Source organism: Strigops habroptila, chromosome 8 (genome assembly GCF_004027225.2).
Source record: "Strigops habroptila isolate Jane chromosome 8, bStrHab1.2.pri, whole genome shotgun sequence".
NCBI classification, from domain to species: Eukaryota; Metazoa; Chordata; class Aves; order Psittaciformes; family Psittacidae; genus Strigops; species Strigops habroptila.
In genome coordinates this window covers 46,158,495-46,178,847 of record NC_044284.2, presented here as the reverse complement: position 1 = coordinate 46,178,847, position 20,353 = coordinate 46,158,495, and the positions used below count along the sequence as shown (strand labels likewise).

General features: G+C 36.4%; 1 protein-coding gene across 3 annotated transcripts in view; it reads left to right on the top strand.

Annotated features, from left to right (window-relative positions):
• The window catches only part of BRINP3 (BMP/retinoic acid inducible neural specific 3), a 200,131-nt gene that overhangs the window by 128,900 nt on the left and 50,878 nt on the right, over positions 1–20,353 (top strand). For all 3 annotated transcript variants that reach the window (XM_030494740.1, XM_030494742.1, XM_030494741.1), the window contains 2 exons: positions 11,512–11,617; positions 14,159–14,395. In XM_030494740.1, coding sequence (XP_030350600.1) covers positions 11,512–11,617; positions 14,159–14,395 — 343 coding nt within the window. The remainder of the gene's footprint in view (positions 1–11,511; positions 11,618–14,158; positions 14,396–20,353) is intronic.

Below are 20,353 nucleotides of genomic sequence, written 5' to 3'. Positions count from 1 at the left end.
ATGCGTAATGGTTTGCGTATGGGCAGAGAAACCTACTTCAGTACTCTCCATGTCCTCTACTTTCTAATTGACAGTTACTCCCTGTCAGCAGGTCAGAAAATGTCAAGCAAGGACGAGAAAATCCATATAACATTTTCCTACCTCTGGACCCTAAGAAATACAAGATAGCATGTATCAACAATATGTATGAGTGCAAAGTTCATATTACAAAGAATATCTCAGGCTAATAGAAACTCAGAGTCAGAAAAAATTAAGATTAGGGAATAATAAAAAGCTTTGAAAGATTTCAGTGTCCATATTCTTTTGCTTATAAAAATTTTACCTGTAATACATTTTCACATGTTTTGCTGTTCTGGATTATGATTCAAACTGCAATCATCCTCTGCAATCTATCAGTTTAATGTTAAAAAACACCCCTGAAAATATCCTTCATGTGAGAATCCTTTATAGGTAACTGATTCTGAGAGTTACATCACTGCTGTCTTCTGCAGCTCACAAGTACTTCGGCAGGATCTACATTTCTGTCAGCAAACTATGATGAAATATCTAACAAGATAATGTTTATAATGTATATATATGCTGTGGCAGGAGCTGGGTTTAAGAAAGGTTTCATTATTAATGCAGAAGACTTTCTGTAGTATTGAGTGATGAGTGTTTTCAGATCTTTAATGCCTGAAAGATTGGTGATCTACAGACTTTATTGCTGGATCAAGCATGCAAAATAAAAAGTGTCTAATTTTGCATGGTTTGATTCTGACCTTCTGCAATGAATAAACTCCACTGAAGGAGAAGTTTCTTCAGATGCATATTGATATGAGATCAGGGTTTTCTCCATTCAACCTCAATCGTCATCTTCCTAATTTATCAAAATATTATTCATTAGCTCTCTCTAGATTACCCAAATTAACCTTCTCATTCCCAGGGAATATTTAATACGTTTAATGGTCTTTGGGTATTGGGTATTCTTACTTTGATTTTTGTTAGAAGTAGTGTAAAAATAAAATAAAACAACAAAACCAAAAAAACAGCTCTAGTGTCACAGTTATACTAGTTCATAATGTTCCAACATTTGTAATAATTCCACTAAATAAAAGATATCTGTATAAAATCTCCTTCCTATTATATAGATTTATAAGCAAATATAATTTTATCTTCTCCAGGATTAACTAGAACCTTGAAAATGAAAAACCATTCCATGTTTTTACTTCAACTTTTCATGAAATCCGATGTGTAAAAATAAGTGATGAGAAAATGTTGCAGATAATAGAGAAAATGGTTTGAAGAGGACCGTTACAATATTTTTTCTGTCATATTTAAGTCTATTTAAAAAGACTTTATTCTTACTCCTGTTCCCCATTTGAAATATGACATTCACAGCAATACTGAGCCATGCACATCATTGTAAGAAATAAATACCCTATGTTCCTTCAAGCATAGCAATTTATATACTGGGTTAAAATATAATGATTAAATGTATGGGTTGGCTTTTATTTTTTGTAGGATATGCAAGAGGATAAAAGCATTATGATTTTAATCTATGCTTGAAAATAGTGATAAAGACCAATCTGGCAAAAAAAAAAAGCCTATGTAGAAAGGAGTTGGTATATTGCACAAACAGAAGGGTTAAAGTATCATACTGTTTTTTCTTGAGGTAAAAACAAAGGCATTTCAACTGTTAAACTTCACAGCATCAGGAGATTAATATTATAATAGACAATAAGGAAAGTTAATTAAGATAATTGAATTGAGTTTATCAACAACTTTGGTGTTGGTTTACAGTTGACAGGATCTGTCCTTCCTTGATGAAAATATAGAAAGCTGCAAGTCTGTAGTGTATGATATAAAGAGTTAAAGTTATATACTACTATCACAGTGTAATAGCTTAGAAAGAATTGTGTACTACATACAAGCTAAACATTCTAATAAGTAAAAAGGCATGAAAAAAATATATGGTGACATATATGACTTTAATCCAGACATTTAGATGTGTAAGACCTGTAAATCAAGCGGCAATTTGTGTCAAAGAATTTTTCACCTACCATATCAAGAAAGGAGCTGGATACTTACCTATCTCTAGAGATTTTCTAACTTACATGGTAGACTACCTAGAAACAAATCAAAACCTGCAGGTAATAGAGTTCCTCTCAATTCTGAGAAGAACAAAGTCCTTCAACTTCCATGGAACTACACAGTACCAATAATAAGCATTAGTCTTTTCATTTGTTTCTTCCTTTTTCTTCTGAACTTCCCTCTTTCTTTAGATGCTCATAGAAACTCTGGCTCTTGCTTTTTAAATTTTTTGGTTGAAGAAATGTACTTGCCTTTATGATACATAATTTTGTGCCCTAAGTGTTGTCTCGTTTATGTCAAGTCCATAAAAAAATGAATAAAACAAGCCCTTGGACAATATTCTATATTCTAAAAATTTTTTGCAAAAATTATGTCAATGCAATATCCATAGTAGGACACATTCATGTATGGTTTAATGAATTAGCCTTGGTATTTCATAGGCATCCCTGCCTATGGCAGGGGGGTTGGAACTAGATGATCTTAAGGTCATTTCCAACCCTAACCATTCTATGATTCTATGATTTGAACAATTTTTCAGCTAGGCACAGCAATCTGTCTGGATAACATTGCCCCTGGAGCCTAATTCTAACAGCAGTCTTCTGTATATTAAAAATTCTCTTTTTATTTAGTTCATGAAATAAAAATATAAAGAATCACTCAGTCATTAGCCAAAACTTTCCAAAGAGCAGTCAGTTCGTTTATTCATCAGTATTTATTGATGGTGAATGAGTTAAGGTCTAAGAGCAGAGTTTGATGAAACATGCTCAATGACATGCCAGAGATGTTTTCACCTGATAAAAACATGTAAACCCCCATGGTGCAAATTCAAAGTGTTCTTCTAAATGCAGTATTGATTTACACTGGGGAGGGTCTGTTTCTTCTTGATGAAAATATAGGATCTTGGTATGTCCATAGGAATTTTTCATCTTGCTGTAATTTCTACCCCTTAAGATGGCTTTTTTGTTTGAATTGTGTGTCAATTTCATAATGTTCTTTATTACTGTAAATGTACTTATGTACCATTTGCTATGTTTGCAGGTATGAGTATTTTGATTATTTAATCAAACTCAGCAAACTTATGAATCCAGTTTTACTTTTATTCTTCTGAGTAAAACCTTGAACACTGATCTGAAGTTTCTGCCTCCTGATGTGATGCACAGTTTTGGACAGAGAAATACTCTTTCATTTCTTCTCTATCACTTTTTGTGTGCTCACTAAAACTTTAAGGGATATAATGAAAATATAGTTTGGTACCTACACCTTCCCAGTTCTCATTCACTAGAGGCAGTTTCTACAACCTTAAGACTTTTCAGTTTCTATATTTAAGGGTGGGTATAACAAAAACCACCTCAGTCCTTATGCAACAGGGCTCTCCACTTGACTGGTGCATATTTGACAGGATTTAGGTGTAAAAGAAATGATCTTTTTTCCATGTACTTTGACACACCATATCTGAAAGATCAAACAGTATACAGAACACAACTACCAACTCTTATTTCCAATAAATTTTGAATGACCTGAGAAACCTGGATTCAGTCCTTCTTTCTGATCTATAGCAGACAGGCAATAGAATTATCTGGAATATGACTGATCTCAGAGAGAATAAAGAGGGGAATTTATTCTATTTGGTAAGTATATTAGGAGCTTATGATTTATGTTTAACCAAACATTTTTCTTTCATATGATTCTTCACTTGCCTCCTGCCTTGCCTTTTCCAATCATTTTTCTTTTAATCTACAATAGTGCTCATTATCACAGAGCCGAGTTTTCTATAAAAAACGTTACCTGAAAAGTAATTTTTATTTATATACATATAATTGATTACTAAAATAATTGCTTGGTTCATAGTAGGAAGTTCCAGGTAAAACTGTGTGAATATTTGTATCTTAATGAAATATACCCTCAGGTTTGGTGTATTTATCCTCACCTAAGACTTGCAGCATGCTGACCTAAGACAGAAAGCTAATATCCCAAATAAACTGCCTCCTTTCCCAGTCATTCTTACCTGGTGCTTTCTCAACTCCTTTTGCCTGAAACCAGCTAGTAAATATTGATGGTTCTGCATTCCAGACTGGCATCTGGAATAGAAATAGGGAGACTTGGGAAGCGTTTTTGTGCTATGAGTAATTTCCATGTGATGATTAAGCATGGTAAATAAGGACCAGTTTTATTCTTTTCTGAACACTCAGGTTTAACCTGTTGCAGACAAGTGCTGAAACATTTCCCTAACTTTCAGCACTACAGTGGATTCAGAAGTAGTCTGGGTGACAGTGAGCCAGAATATCTTGCAAGAATTTCACAAGTCAAGTCCTCAGAACTGCTTGGATGATATAAAAGCCATGGCTCATTTATCAAAGTAAGCACCCAGCACTCTTGAGTCTTGCAATGAGTTCCTGAGTGCTTACATTAGCTTTGATTATGAGCATTGCTCCTTTAACTCACTTAAATGATTTAGAAAGCATCAGCTAAAATATATGGTTTAGAATAGACTCAACACTAAGTAAGTCCTTTGTGGTTTACTGTTCTTTAGCTAATTTGGTATTGGTCCTTGCTTGAAGTTTCGATTGCAATTGCAGGTAAATATTTGAAGGTGCTTTTTCCTGTCAAAAAATAAACAAGCAACATATGCATTTAGTTTAAAAAGTAAGTGACAGAGATTTGATCTCTGAATCCTATGTCCATTATAATTTATACAATGAACAAGTTTGCCATTCCTATTGGCCTGCTTTGAGTAAGAATCATATAACTAAAGCCATACACTATGCATGATAGACACATTTACTACAGCAATATTTGGAATCCAGTCTCAGGAGTTCTTTCCATGACTTTTCATAAATTTTTGGGATTTAAAGGTGAAGATTTGCTTTCACTCCAGATTTAACTACACAATAGTAATGGAACAGCATAATCAATCGAAATTATAAAGCAATATACCTAAAATTAGTCATCTAATACTGAGAAAGTGTCCATATGAAATGAAATTTAGAGCTTCAGTATAAAGTTGCTTTCTTTTCTAAAATAAATTTTTCCAAGCTTTCCCCTTTAGTTTGAACATCTAACAGTGATTTAATGATTAAATTATAGATCAGTTATAATTGTTAACTTACTAGGTAGGCTTTCAAATATGCAAGAAAATATGTAAAAAAAGCAGTAGCATAAAAATAAGGGTTTTGAAAAACTACGCATTGAGAGTCAGTAGTACCAATGAGACAGAAAGGGCAAATGTGTTATCAGAGGGAATAAATGGGGGGAAGTGATGAGGGTACAACCTAAAAATAAATCCCTAAAAACATATATGTGACCCCGGCAGAAAGCAAGCCAGCAGATATGCGCATTATGGACAGTAATGTGATTTCTTTTGAGAGGTTAGAATGACAACCCTGTAAGGCGTAGATTGACTGGAATATAGTAAAATAAAATGGACATGCAAAATGTTCTGCTGCAGATGTCGCAGTAAGCAAGGTGCAGAGTGTTAGGAATTGTAGTACTATGGTCTGCAAAAATAAATTATAATTTTTATATGCACTCCAGGGGAGGAAATAAAAGATCTTGAAGTACCTTAAATGAGTAATATTTAGAGATATTTCTGATGACAATCTTGCAACTAAGTTTTAGAATTGCATAGAAATATATAATCATAGGTAGGATCTCCATGGAAGTTCTGGTTGTTACTTAACCTGCCCTTATCACTATGATTTTTGAGCTTAAAGACTTTAAATTCTTTTATGTTATTTTTGGGTCCCAATGTTATCCTTTAACACTTACTTTTTTTCTTTGGCACAACCTATTCTTATTTTTTCTCTCAAAATGTAATATATATGTAAGTTCTAAAACTGACCACATTAAAGGTAAAGTGTTTCCAAATTATCCAAAGATGATTTTTGTATTCACCTAGACTTTCTGTTTCTTGTCACTTCACAAAGAAAAAGAACATTTTAACTTTTTATTGTGAATCAGGATGGACTATATTTTTTCATTCTTACTTTCCCAAGCTACGAAAAATGATTTTCCATTCAACTGCTGTATTATTATGATTACTAATATCTGTAAGTCTTATAAAAAGCCAAATCATGCTGTCCTCTTGAAACTAATAGGGATACAGTGAAAAATCCCAGTAGCCTCAGCATCGCATATTGGAACTGAGCAATGAAAATATAAATCCTATTCCTAATACGCTTGGAAAGTCCTTGCATGGGATTTTGCAGCTGGGCTAAATGTAGGTTGATGGTCTCTCTTTACAATATGTGCCCAAAGATTTCTTTGGAGCTTTTTATCATTTATATAGTAATGGAGTTATGTTTGGAAAAGGATGGAGAGTTGGGAATTGGGCTTTACTTCAGTAGGCTTCTGTGCTTTTACTTTCTGCAGATACTTTGAGATTTTTATGCACATGAAATACTATTTTAATTTGTATCTGTGCTGTTCTCTTTGTTTCTAATTTTATCTTTTTAACAAAATATATAGATTTAATTTATTGTTAGTTGCTCAACTGCCTCTTTAGGTAATAAAAATTGTGAAAAAATAAATATTCATTTAAGTAAGATGCAGACAAGCAGAGGTATCTAAATGTAAACTGAAACAAACTACTCAGCTTTTATTATGTTTTTGCTAAATCTATTACTTCTCCATAAAAGAACTTTGCTCTCATCTGTTTTTCAAGATTAATTAAAAGAAAAACCTTGTTCTTTCTGAGATAATGCCTGTCCTTATTCTCTGTATGAGGCTGATGCAACCTTCATTTCTGAAAGGGCAGGAAGTAAAGGCTCTGGTACCACTGCCCTAACTAGTTTTCCAGCAGTCTCATTTCCTGCAGACTTCCCTCTTGCTTTACATAAAGATGGCATCTGACATGCAGTGGATTTAAAATGTCCTTGAAAAGGGAAAATTGTAGCTCTGATGTCAGAACCATTAATGTTGACAGTGATTTTAGCTGGGGTAAATTCTGACTTTTAATTTCCATAGCCTCAGGAGTGTTGCACAGTCTGCAGAGTTGGCATTGCAGAACAACATAAGGAGTAATAATTTTCTCCTTCCTACCTGACACCTACTTCAAGTAACCTTAGAAGTTATTTCAACCTATATGTTTCCTGCTAGCTCAGAACTGAGACATTCCTGACAGTCTTGGTTTCTTGTCTAATTTTTCTGTGGCACAGCATATATTCAAAGACTTATTTCAATGTTCCTGTGGATTCTCCTGCTATTAACAGATAATAAATTACTCTCTGAGATACTGGGGAATAGACTTGAACAGACAGGTGATTGCTCCTTATCAGATGAACCTAAACAGCCTTAAAAAGTCATAATATTTTTAACAAATGTAACAACGGAGCAGAATTCATATTCTGAATTCATTTCCGATTCCTAGAATATTCTGATTTCTGAGGTATTTAATGGTTTATGTGGTGACAGTGCATTTCAAATTCATTGTTGTTGTACCTCACAGTAAATTCTTGAGAGTGTAGAAACAATGGAGAGGGAATTACACTGATCTCTTGGAAAGATTTATTGTTACATTCAGTGAAATTGAAAGTCATCTCCTTCCCCAAAAACTTGAAAGAAGTTGTTATTCCACTTCTAATGGAGATTTTGCAATATATTTCATTTGGAGAAACATCACGTTTATTGTTCCTATTCCATCTTACAACAGCAGATGACAGAAAAATATGATGGGAGTGATCCCAGGTCTCCTGAAGTGGACTCTTCAAATTAAAAAGTCAGTCCTATTCTATCAATACTGCTGCTAGAAAACATATTGAAAATGTTACATACTTATGAGGTATTTTTTAGAATGCTAGCAATAAAAAAAAAATAAAAAAGATTGAAAACATTAATCCAACCCCTGACATTGTCAGTGCTGTTGGGTTTGTCTATACCTCCTTCAGAAATGTTCATCTACCCAGTAGCATGATAAATATCACTGCTTCGAACATTCGAAGATTTGATTTATTTCAATTACATACTATTAGTAGGAGTCTTTTAATATGCTCAATGACACAAGTAGCAGAGCAGCAACTATCGTGTGGTAAAGGAAAGTGCTGAAAAAAGGTGCTTTTGTGAAAAACTGTTGAGCCTGGGAAAAAAAAAGTTGGCAGGAGATCCCCTTCTAAATAGAAAGAACATTTAGTTCTTATTCATTTGGTCAACTTTTTTTTATAGGTGAAATGAGCACTGACTGCAGAATGCGCAGGGAGGACAATGTGTAGGAATATGGGCTGGAAGGCAAGTCCTGAAGGTGAAGTTGATAAGGGATTCATACATGAGAATCCTAAAGACTTCAGGTTTCTCCCCACTCCATACTTTTGCCCTTTCTTCTCCATACTTTTGCCCTTCTGTCTGCACCAATTGTTCAGAAGAGACCTTCTTCCATGAGTAGTCATGTATATATGATGAATTTGCTCTAAATCATTATTTTAATGTTTAAAATATTAAAGAAGTTTATGTGAATATGAATGCAGTGCCTTATTTTGAAGTGACTAGCATTTTATCATTCTCCTTTATGTTGGCTTAGTTATCTTCCTTAGAAGCCAAATACATTTTTAAAGAGTCTTGTTGAAGAGGATAGTCCTTTATGCAAGACAGCAGACCACCTCTGCATGGGCATGTAGTTAGGACTGTTAGCTATGTGTGTTTAAAAGAATGCACTAGGAACAAAATCTCTGCAGAAATATACTTCCCTTTTATTAGGAAACCCTTCTATAGCCTTAATTATCATGGACAAAAAAAGCGTACTGTTTCCCAGGGAAATACTACCCACTGATATCACAAGAATTCAGCCCTACTTAAGTGCTAGGAGGTATGTTCTCAATGCACTCATAATCAGGTCGTTATCACCATGGTTATGAGATTTAACTGACTGAAAACTGTAGGCATTTGTCTCATTAATGCCAAATGTTATAGTTTATTTCTGGGAACTGAAAAACCTGCTGCCCAGGGAAACCTGTTCTGTGATAATCTTTGAAAACAAGACACTTGAGAATAGCCTGCCTGGTTTGTGTCAGATGATTTCACACATATTTTGTTATTGGTTCTTGGGGTGTTTTGGTTATTAAAAGACCTTGTTCTGTCGTATTTCGCATTATGAGTTAGCATTCTTTCTGAACTGGAGGTCCAGCACTTACAACACCAGTATGCGGTTAAAATACTTTTTGTTCATATGCAATCACTTCTGGACTATACTAGCACCTCAGCATACTCTGTATTTACATTTTACCTTTCCCTGTCTTCTTTTTTGATTTACCTTTGATTGTACATCCCTGATCCGAGCCCCTGGCAGGCAACACACCTCCCTCGAGACTGGATCAGGCCGGCAGACGGCAGAAAGGGTGCCTCTGTGCCTTTCAAAGTAGAGTCCCCTACTACTATGACCCTCTGCTTTCTCCTGGAGGCACCAGTAGTGATCCTTTTTACGGGTGCATCAGCAGGATGCTCATTAGGGGTGGTGGGTGCTTTCTCGTTAGCCCCCTGCAGAACCGCGAAGCGGTTCTGGGTGGGGACATCAGATTTAGGAAGAAGCCCCTTGTCGTTAATTGTCCTCTTCGTCCTTTTTTTGTTAGTTTTTCTCGTGACCAATTCCCAGCTTCCTGGGTTGCTGCCCTCCTTCTTTTCTATATGAGCAATGCTGGACAGTTGCAGCCCCTGCACAGTTTGGGCCTGGAGCAAGCAGCCCAGCTTCCTCTCAGCTTCCTTGGCATCTTTTAGCTCTCCAACAGCCTCCCGCAGCTCAGCCACCTGCTGCAGGAGGACCTCCACCAGGGCGCACCGAGTGCAGCCCTGTCCATTGTGCACCCTCGCCTCAAGAGACCAGTCGAGGCACTTTCTACACTCCGAGGTCTGCGCCGCAGCCTCCCCTCTCATCGGCTCTGTCTGAGTGTCTACGCTGGCCGCCGCCGGGGCAGAGCTCCTAGAGCGGGCCCTGCTCCTGAGGCGAGTGCTCACCATCCCGCTCGCTGCTCGCTCGCCCTGCCTGCGCCAACTGCTGCGCAAACTGCCACGCCACGCCCTGTTTGCCCGCCCTGTTCGCCACGCTCCAGGTAGCCCGCGCTCCCTGGGGAGGGTTTTTACCCACTGAGGGCTGGTGCCGTCACTCCTGGCGCCGCCCCCTGTGAGTCAGCTGCTCGCGTCAGCTGAGCTGCCGGCTCCTGGGCAAGTCCTGTCGAGGACTTGAGGCTCCCTCGGTCGCTCTTGCCGCTCCGAACTGAGGCTCCTGGACACTGTGCTTCCCCCCGCTCCGGTGTTAAAGGCGTCCTCTCTGGAGATACTCACCTCGGCAAATTCAATGAGCTCCTTGACCCCACAATTTAGGCTTATTCTCCAGGAGATCCAGACCTGAATACAATACCTGAAGTAACAGAAAAATAGAAGTGGTTGTATTCAAAATTGAGGCAGATCACCAAATAAGGGTAAATCTGGCCACAACCTCTGAGATGGTAAAAAAGAGAGAGCTAAGAAGTTCCAGGATAGTGGCTGGGAGCAGTCTGGGAGTGGGTATGATAGAGGAATTGGTTGTACTTTGGCAATAAAGAAGGCTGAGAGGATATGCCACGGCCAGCGTTTCCTGCTATGGCTCTGTTTGTATTACTTTTGTTTCACTTTCATTTTCTTCTTTCTACCTGGCCTTGATATAAATGCAAAGGAATTACAAACCCATGAATTTTCTACAGATTCTATAATCCTGTTTAAAAAATGTGAGATCATGGTATACCCATCTGTCCTAAGGGTTTGGGTTTTTTAACTTGACTTCCTATACAGGCAAAGAAAAAAATGCTGAGGTGCTGCCTGATCTGCTGTCTAGCTGCCCACCTGCCCTATTTAAATTCACTCCTTTAAATAACTGCTCATTGCCAGAGCTCTACTTGTCTATTTGTGGTGATTCTGTTTTGATAAACATAGTTTTGTTTTGATTTTGTGGTCATGGATTCAGTGATTACAATAGGCAGGATGTCTAGAGTTTTATGGCTAAACTTATCTTAGATCTTTCCCTGATGAAAAATATCCTACCGCTATCACCATAATAAATACAGCTCATAAAATGTTTTTACTACTACCCAGGAAAAGTCAAAGTTTTTTTCCAAGATTTCAACAAGGAGTTGCTATATGCACAAGTTTCATCAGTGAAAATCAGAGTCCTTGTTTTTATGAACCACATTTATTAAACTCATTCTAATTCCCATAGCTATGAAGAAATAACTTGTCTTTAAACTGTTGGTCAGCTGAAGTCTTTGTAAGGATTCTCTGCATTAGAAATAGCACTCCCCAACGTCTGTGGTAGTGGTAAAACCTTTGCAGTCATGCTTTTCATAATTAAATTGAGCTGTTTCACCTTAATTAAGTCTGAAATGTGCCGCCAGCTGAATTAAAGGGAAACTTTATGAAATGAGCTTCTGAACTCCTCAGTCAGTTTTGTCTAATACAGTAAATGCTCTTCCATTCCCTTGCCATTAGGTAACAGAAACGCGGACTGGTCCTCTTGGCTGCAGTAACTATGACAACCTAGATTCTGTCAGCTCTGTTCTGGTTCAGAGTCCTGAAAATAAGATTCAGTTGCAAGGTATGTAGGCGCAATTTCATTAATTTGTTTTGAAACAGGATGACATTTATCGCACTATTTGTTTTTCTTTCTTCCACCTCATAAAAGGTCATTTTCTCTTTTTTTTGTGTATGTGTGTGTGCAATAAGTACGTTCTAGACAGTATGAAGGAAATGTCAGTAACTCGTGTTGCCTTTGAAATGGAAACAATTTCTCCACATATCAGAAAATAATTTTAATAATGCTGTTAACATTTTACAGCCCTATTTAGCAGCCACTCTCACACCTTTTAAACAGCCTGAATTCCCATAGATTCCGGCAAGCAGGAAGTGACATTCAGTGTGCTCAGCCTGCTTTGCACATACTGAGTAGTAGCTTATGCCTCATGCAGTTGTTCCACTGAAATGATTGGAGTCATTGGAGGACCAGGATATAGATTTTTCAAAGACTCTAAATAATGAAGAGTCCAAAGGCTCCTCTTGGGACTTTTATGAAAATGTGGAAGGTTAGGCATCTCACTCATTGGAAAAATAATATTAATTATAAATTAAAAAAAAAAAAAAAAAAAAGAGGCAAAACAGAAAAAAAAAAGAGAAAAAAGGGAGAAAGGGAAAGGAAAAAAGGAAAAGGAAATGGAAAAGGAAAAGGAAGAAAAGAGGCAGAATTTCTAATTAATTTTTTATTAATTCCAGTAGATGCATTTCCCAACCTGCATATTAGGTACATAAACATCTTTGAAAATTCATTGTCTAGGACATTAGGGCATTTAATAATTGCTTTTTGCAGTTACACAAATGTAGCATGAACAAATTATTACTATGAAAACAGACTAAATTATCTTTAATTTATGTTCTTGTGCCTACCTCTGTGTATATGCAAGAACGCAATTCTTAATTCACAGTTATAGGTAGCTATACAATTATTTCCAGTTTTAAAAATTTTTCATATTGGTTCATAAATCAGTTGGACATATAGTGTAAAGTTGTTGCTGACTATTGAATGGCTGTCAGAGAAAGAAATAATTTGTGATTTTTAATGGTCTTCAGCATATACATGATGTTTTTCAGTTAAAATTTGGAAAATAATCTTTGCATCCCTCAGACAATGGTTTGATGCATCGGATTCTCATTATGAGAAATATATTATCAGAATTGCATAAACTATTTCATAGTTTTCATGGAAGAATTGAACAAGACTCAAGTTTGCTTATCTGGGCTTTCTTTTCCTTTCACAATTTCAAGGCTTTTCACAAGTATAGAAGTACATTGAAAAGTTTACGTAGGTAACAATGGAGTTTTACATATTTTGACATGAGGTAGAAGAAAGCACAGAGAGACTTGGTTTTAGCAATTGTGATATGACTTTTTACTTGGAAGGGTTATGAAATTACTGTTACAGCTATCATTTTCATGTACCAAAAAATACTTGATAAATCTCTATGAAATTGTCCAAGTGCCAAAACCTCACAAATAAACAGTACATATGCTGAGAAATTACTTAGCCCCAAAATAAGCTCCACTGGTTTTGGAAAGATTATTTTTTCTACCGAAAATAACCACAAATAATAAATAAAAATTTATAATGTATGTTGGCTTTTTGATTAGTTGATTACTATCGTAACTAGAGTGACTGATACCTAGTTAGTTAAAATGCTTTTTTATAAAATACTCATTCCCATCACTGGGATCATGTAAACGATGGTTAGAATTTTCAGATAAGAAAGTCTAAATTTCTGGTCACGAATATTCTGAATTTTTGATTCACCTGCTCTGTGGTTCTGATGTATCAATGTGACATGCTTTTGCAAGGCCTCTGCATGTCATGGCAGGGTAAAGTGTGAAAACACTTTGCAAAGGGACTTGTGACATAGCAGGAGTATTTTGAAATATCATGGGAGCTAGACTTTGCACCCTTTTGCCATGCTAAACCTTTAGTAGATTTAAGTAGGAATTTTCTTTCTCAAGGTTTTATAGCTGTACCTATCACATCCAATCGACTGTCCCTTAGCACTTAAAAATCAATGCTATAATCTGAATTTTATTTTTGTAAAATGTCTTCCAACCCAATTTTCCCCATTCTTCTTAATTTGTCTCTACAGAATCATGAAGGGATAACTAGTGTTATCTAGACAAGCTATATCTTGTTGTGTCAAGGGCAATATGAAAACAAGTCCAATACAGAATGGAAATGTTTACCTTCACACCTCTTTTTCTGATTACACCGTCTCTTTACTCTGTCTAAGTTGATGTAATCCTTTCTTTCTGTTTCGACAATCCCCCTAGGAAGAAATTATACCAGTAAATGCTCTATTTGAGTAACACAGGTTACTAGTTAGCAGAATGGGTGTTCCATACTGAGAGGAAAATGAGGAATATATCTGAAAATAATTCTTAAGAAATATATAAAATAGTGCAAATGCTAGACAGATGTGTAAATTGTCCTAAAAAACCCCATATAGTTTCCATTTTCATAATCGCTTGCTTGTTTGTTATGCAGGTTGAGGAAGCTGTTTGGCTCGAGCATTCCTTTGCATTTAATAACATAATACACTAATTCCTTCAGGTCTTCAGGTCATCTTGCCTGAGTATCTGCAAGAACATTTTGTCCAAGCAGCTCTGAGCTATATTGCTTGCAATTCAGAGGGGGAGTTCATCTGCAAGGACAATGACTGCTGGTGTCATTGTGGTCCAAAATTCCCAGAATGCAACTGTCCCTATATGGACATTCAAGCCATGGAAGAAAATCTGCTCCGCATAAGTGAGACTTGGAATGCATACAACAGTGAATTTGAAGAATCTGGTGAGATGCTTTATACAATTTTTGTCTGTTTGGCTGTATGTTACAAAAGGTATTTTTACAACTGACTCCATCAGAAATTTCCAGAATAGTTCGTACATCTAAATATATACATTCTTAAATGCATCCTGGATCTGAGTCTTAGTATATCTTTCTGATAGGAAGTGTTGATCATGATGATGAGCAGTCTGTGTAACTACATAAGGATTTAGGCAGGTTATTAATCTGTTATACTTTGTGGACTCTGGGGCTGTGAGGACTTGGTCCCTGTTGGAGCAAGAAGTGTGTTAGAGGCAGAAAGCAGAAAAAATTAGGAACCAAGTCAGGTTATACACCTAGGTATTCTGCATTTTTTGTTCTGTAATGCAGCTGGAACAGCTGCTTCATTCCACATCAATATTTCAGTGTTGGGTCAAAGTTTCTCCTGTAATTCCCCTTTATCCTGTCCCTCCAGCAATACTGGGAAGTTGAAATGGAGATCATAGCTGACCCTTGATTTACCAAGTAGTTAATAGTTCATCCTGTTGTAGTTGGCAGCTTCTTATGATTTCTATTTAAACTGGACCTATCCATGTTATCTCTACAACATGTTTGTGCCACATATTAGTTTTCTTTAAAGCATCGAGGTTTGTTTCATACATCATTTCACCTGTCCTGATCATCAGAACTTCTGGTCCCATAGAGAATAGGAACTGCAGGTAAAATCAGCTTCTGAACACCTGTTTTCACAATTCACTCACTCTGTGATATCAGTAACATCTGTCTAGCAAGATGGTTGGAAAAGTAAAGCGATCTCAGCAGATCTGGAAAAAATCACCAAGAAAAAAAAGAAAGGAATGAGGTAAGGAAGAAGCAGAAAAAAATATAAATCACAGTTTTTAATGTGTTGGAGAAAGAGTAGAAGAGAGAGGGAAGAAGATGATTCAGTGGTCATGGGAAGAGTGCGGGAGAGAAGAAAGATCAGTAAAATACTTAACTGTGAACAATATACTTTATACATTTCTTTTTTATTCGTTGTTTTATGGTTAAAGACTGCTTTCTCAGTTCAAGGTTGAGAATTTCAAAAGACCTTGTATCAGTTAAAATTACAGTTGTAACTTTTAGTAAAACCCAGTTGGTCTGTTTGGATGATATTAAGCCCTTTTCCCAGCCCTGGTCTCACACTTAGCATGACCCTAGATCTTCTTGGAGGATCTCAGACTTCTTTGATTATAAAAACATGAATTTATGTTTCGGTTTTGTGTACATTTCATGTGCTTTTTTCGCGATTACTATTTTGACACCTTTAAGATTTATGGAGTCATGCTTTCATTTACTACTTTGCAAACTAGGACAAGCATATTGACTCAACAGAAGGGAATGGTTTTGTTTACCATATTTTGTCTTTGAATGGAATGTAACACTGTTCAGTGCCTGAAGAATATCATTTGATGCCACCTACTTTAAAGGAGTTTTAGTTAAGCTGAAAGAGCACACATAGCTGAATCTATGGAAGATTCTCACAGCAACTTATACAAGGGCATCAAATTACTTATGTGTTTGAATAGTTGTCAGCTACATGTATAGTCCTGTGTTCAGGACTGAGACTTGAATGTCAGGGTTAAAATGGGTAAGGGTTAAACTGTGCTTTTAAAAAAGGCTTTTTATCTATGCTGTATGAATCACTAAAATGGCAACTTCAGTGCATCTGTCAATCAGGTAATTGCTAGTAGGCATGGTTACTAAAAAATGTGAAATATAGATTATTAACATCATTGAGACATATGCCAGAAACACTCTTTAGCCCTTGAATTATTAAATGATTTTTAATCTAATAAATATACAAAGCATGACTTCCACATCTCATAGGTAGCATAGAAAATCTCTGATTTTAACTTATAAACTGTTTTGCATAAACATGTTCAAAGAAAGATGAGACAAGTAACCTTGTATGTATGTGGGTTTGTACTTTCTTAAAAAAAAGTCAGCATGTGAACTTTAGATAGATAGCTTAGTCATTGCCCATTCAACCTTGCTACATAAATCATGCATTACCATCTGAACAGCTCTTTCAGTACTGCCACAGATGGTCTGTAAAGATTTCTAGCCACAGTTGATTACGGAGACATATTCTGAAAAATTTAGAGCTTGTGCAACATTTAAACTATGAAAAACACCATTAACAAATATCAGCATGGTCTGATTCATGTTAGTGCATGTTTTGAGAAAAAAAGTGCCCTTTATTAAAGTCAACTAATGTTTTAAAAGGTATTTCATAACTTTGATGTGGGATATTTAGCATTTTTGGAATGCTAAATATTTGGTTTGGGTTGGAAAGGACCTTACAGATCATTTAGTTCCAACCCCCTGCCACGGACAGGGACACCTTCCACTAGACCAGGTTGCTCAAAGCCCAATCCAACCTGGCCTTGAGCACTGCCAGGGATGGGGCAGCCACAGCTTCTCTGGGCAGCCTGTGCCGGTGTCTCACCACCCTCACAGGGAAGAATATTTTCCTCAATTCTATATATAATTTATATTTTATATGTATAATTTGTAATAAAACAGCTAGAAAAAAGTAGAGTTGAAGAAGGCCAGATTATATAGTAATTTAGACTCTGAGTAGACAAGGAACAGGATAATCCAGACCACTAGCTAGTGGTCCATGCAGTCTATTACTAACTGCAGAGGAATGAATGAATGAATTCCATTCTGTGAAACATGAATTCCAGATTCAAGTAAGGTTAAATACAAATGTATTAATTTTCTAACTTTTCTGCCTTCCAAACCCTTCCTTATCTTACATAACAAAATAGTCTTCTGAATCCAGTAGCAAATTTTATCCCTTAATACAGACCTGTAAAACTGGGTTTACTTGAGGTCATGTACATTATCTGTGGACAGAATTTAACCTGAAGAGGAAGAAGTAAATATTAAATTTAAGATGGTTTGTTTACTGTTGGTGTTATCACTCCTTCTGTCTGTTTAAGAAAAAACAACTGAGAAATAGATCCTTCTAAAGGAGGGAAAAAAAAAAAAAAAAAAGAAAAGGCAGTTCTCCGATGCCTAAATCCCATTTGAAATCAATGGGTAGCTAAATTCAGTTTGTGTCTGTCTTTGGAACTCTCCAACTGACTTTGCAGACATAAAGGGAAAAAAAAAAAAGCAATATGACTCTTTTCTCTACAACCTCGTGCTCTCTTCCAAATTAGGCAGTTTACATTATGGTTTACCTTTCAAATCATGAGATGTGAAAGAGAAATGTGTGTACCTAGTTAAAAGTTAAAGGTCCCGAACATGACAATTACAACTACAAAAAGGTGATAGTTTAGTATGGCCACTCTATGCATACATGTCCAAGTGCAACAAGTAATCGTGTTAGATGAATGTAATGTTCCACACCAGGAACCTCATGAAGTTCAGCAAGGAGAATTCCTTGTCCTGCATCTGGGTACTCCTGCATGATGCACCAGGATATGTTGCGGGCCACCTAGCTGGAAAGCAGCTTGACAGAAAAAGACCTGGTCCTGGTGAAAACCAGGTTGTCTGTGAGCCAGTAACGTGCCCTTGCAGCAAAGGCGGCTGATGGTATCCTGGGCTACATTAAGAGGAGTATTGCCAGAAGTTTGAGAGGATCTGTCTCATCTCCTCAGGTCTGGACTCCTCAGTACAAGAGACACGTGGATATATTGGAGAGAGTTCTCAAAGATGATGAAGGGTCTGGAGCATCTCTTTTAAGGAAAGGTCAAGAGAGGTGGGACTGTTCAGCCTGGAGAAGAGAAAGCTCTCTTCCCTTCTTCTACCTGAAGGGAGGCTGTGAAGAAGATGGAGCCAGGCTTTTTTCAGTGGGGCCCAGTGACAGGATCAAAGGCAGTGGGCACAAAATGAAACACAGGAGATTCCCTCTGAACATCAGGAAACACTTTTTCAGTGTGATGGTGACTGAGCATTGAGGTATATTATGAGGTATAATTTCAAAGTAACCTTGAAATTGAAAACTTATTCTTTCAAAAATTTATTTAAAATACAAAATACTGTGGAAAGAAATAGCACACCCACAACAAAATTGAGCAGGAATTTTAATGTCACAGTTGGCTTTAAATGTGATTCAGTGAAGCACTGAAGTATGTGTTTATTTTAATTATTTATAGTCCATTAACTTCATAGATTTGAATTGTGTGCTTAAATGTTCAGCATCATCTTAAATAGATCAGAGCTAGAGCCATATAGGACCTTGAAGAACTGGGCCTACCGAACACAAAGACTGCTACCAAATGTGTAGCTTCACAGGCATAATAATTAAAAGTCATCCTGTAAATACTTTGAAATGTATGCTTCTATAGCTTTAAAAGACAAACTTCTGAAAATGTGAAGTTTGATCTTTTTTCAATCACTTCTGTATCTGCTTTATAGAGATATTTCAAATGATAAATTTCGGTATCACAGAAAGTCCAAGTGGCGTAAGTACAGCCAAAATAAATTGATATTAACTTTCACAATATTTGCTGAAACTATTTTTCATTATGCATCCACCCTCCATCATTGCTTTGATTGCCAAGTACTAGCTGAAGTGAATTGCTGTTGCAAGCTATTTCTTCTTTAATACTTGGATTCACTGGATTTCATGTTTAATGCATTTCATAATTCCCTAAAACTCCAGGATGTCTTGTTATTGGGCATTGGTTACCCTGTGGAAGTACTGACTTAAAATAATCTGAAAAAATCTACAGTTTTGAAAGTTTCATCTCAAAATTACATCTGAATCCTCAGATAATGTATAACATTACACAGAAAGTTACTAAAGTTTTCTTGTTTACATCAGCATAGATTGCTTTTGGACTTTAGAGTCCTGCTTCCTCAGTTCAATTAATTCCTCAATTCAATTTTTCCATTCCTTTATAATGATTGAATTAATAATGTTCCCAAAATCCCTTGCATGAAAAAATTGGTTTCAAAGGGTTGAAGAAAGCAGGTTCTGACAAAGGAGATAGATGATAAGCTTATTACTGAATTAAATATCTGTAAAGCTGAAGATGAAGAAGTTCAGGCATCCCATTCTTTTTTTTTGGGGGGGTAGCATTTCCATCTATCTATCTTATACAATTGCTTCAATGTAAAATCTACAGAAAGTGACAGGAGAAATCACCTCTTCAGTGAGATTTAGAGAATTATGCGTTTAATAGTGTCATGAATTTATACCTCTGTCTTCAAAACTGCAAAATGTGGAAACCCACCATATTTTGATGATACACTTTCAGAACTATTTCCCTTCTCCTTCAGTTCATATTTTCCCATATGAAATATGACCATACTATAAAATGCCAACTTTGAAACAAAAAAGTTTCTTTCCACTAAGCACATCTACTTTCCAGATCTGCAAATCTGTTTTATTAAAACCAAGCACAACAGAAGCCCAAAGATGGTCTTGGAAAAAGTGAAGAATTGGTGTTGTCTCACTCTTGAAGTTATTCTAGACCTTAATCAATTGAAACTCATATGCCAATTTGACCAATATTGTTACTATTGAATGCTACTTACCTACAGAATATGTTTCAGTTCACACTTCGCATTTTGAAATTGGGGGTTGTCTTGATGTATAGACATCTGAGTAGTCCGAGTCATGACTTCTGAAAAGATTGGCCAATCATTTGTTGTCACACTACATGTCTTTATAAAACAGCACTGTGTGCTGCCTCTAGGCTTCAAAACTTTCTACTGTTTCTTGTGAAGGATGAAGATCCCTATTCTCACAGTGAAGGTGGTTTCCAATACCCAGGCTGTAAACCGTGGTAAAATACAGAAAAATTAAGACTGGAAATTACAGCTGGCATCGATATGAAAGTGCAGATGCTCAGGGAGAAATTCTTTACACCCTCTGCTAAGCTTATAAATTTGCTGCAGATGGGCGGCAGTGTCTTTATGATTATTGGGGCTATGAAGAAGATGTAAAGGAGGAATTCTAAGATTCTTCCAAAATCAGAG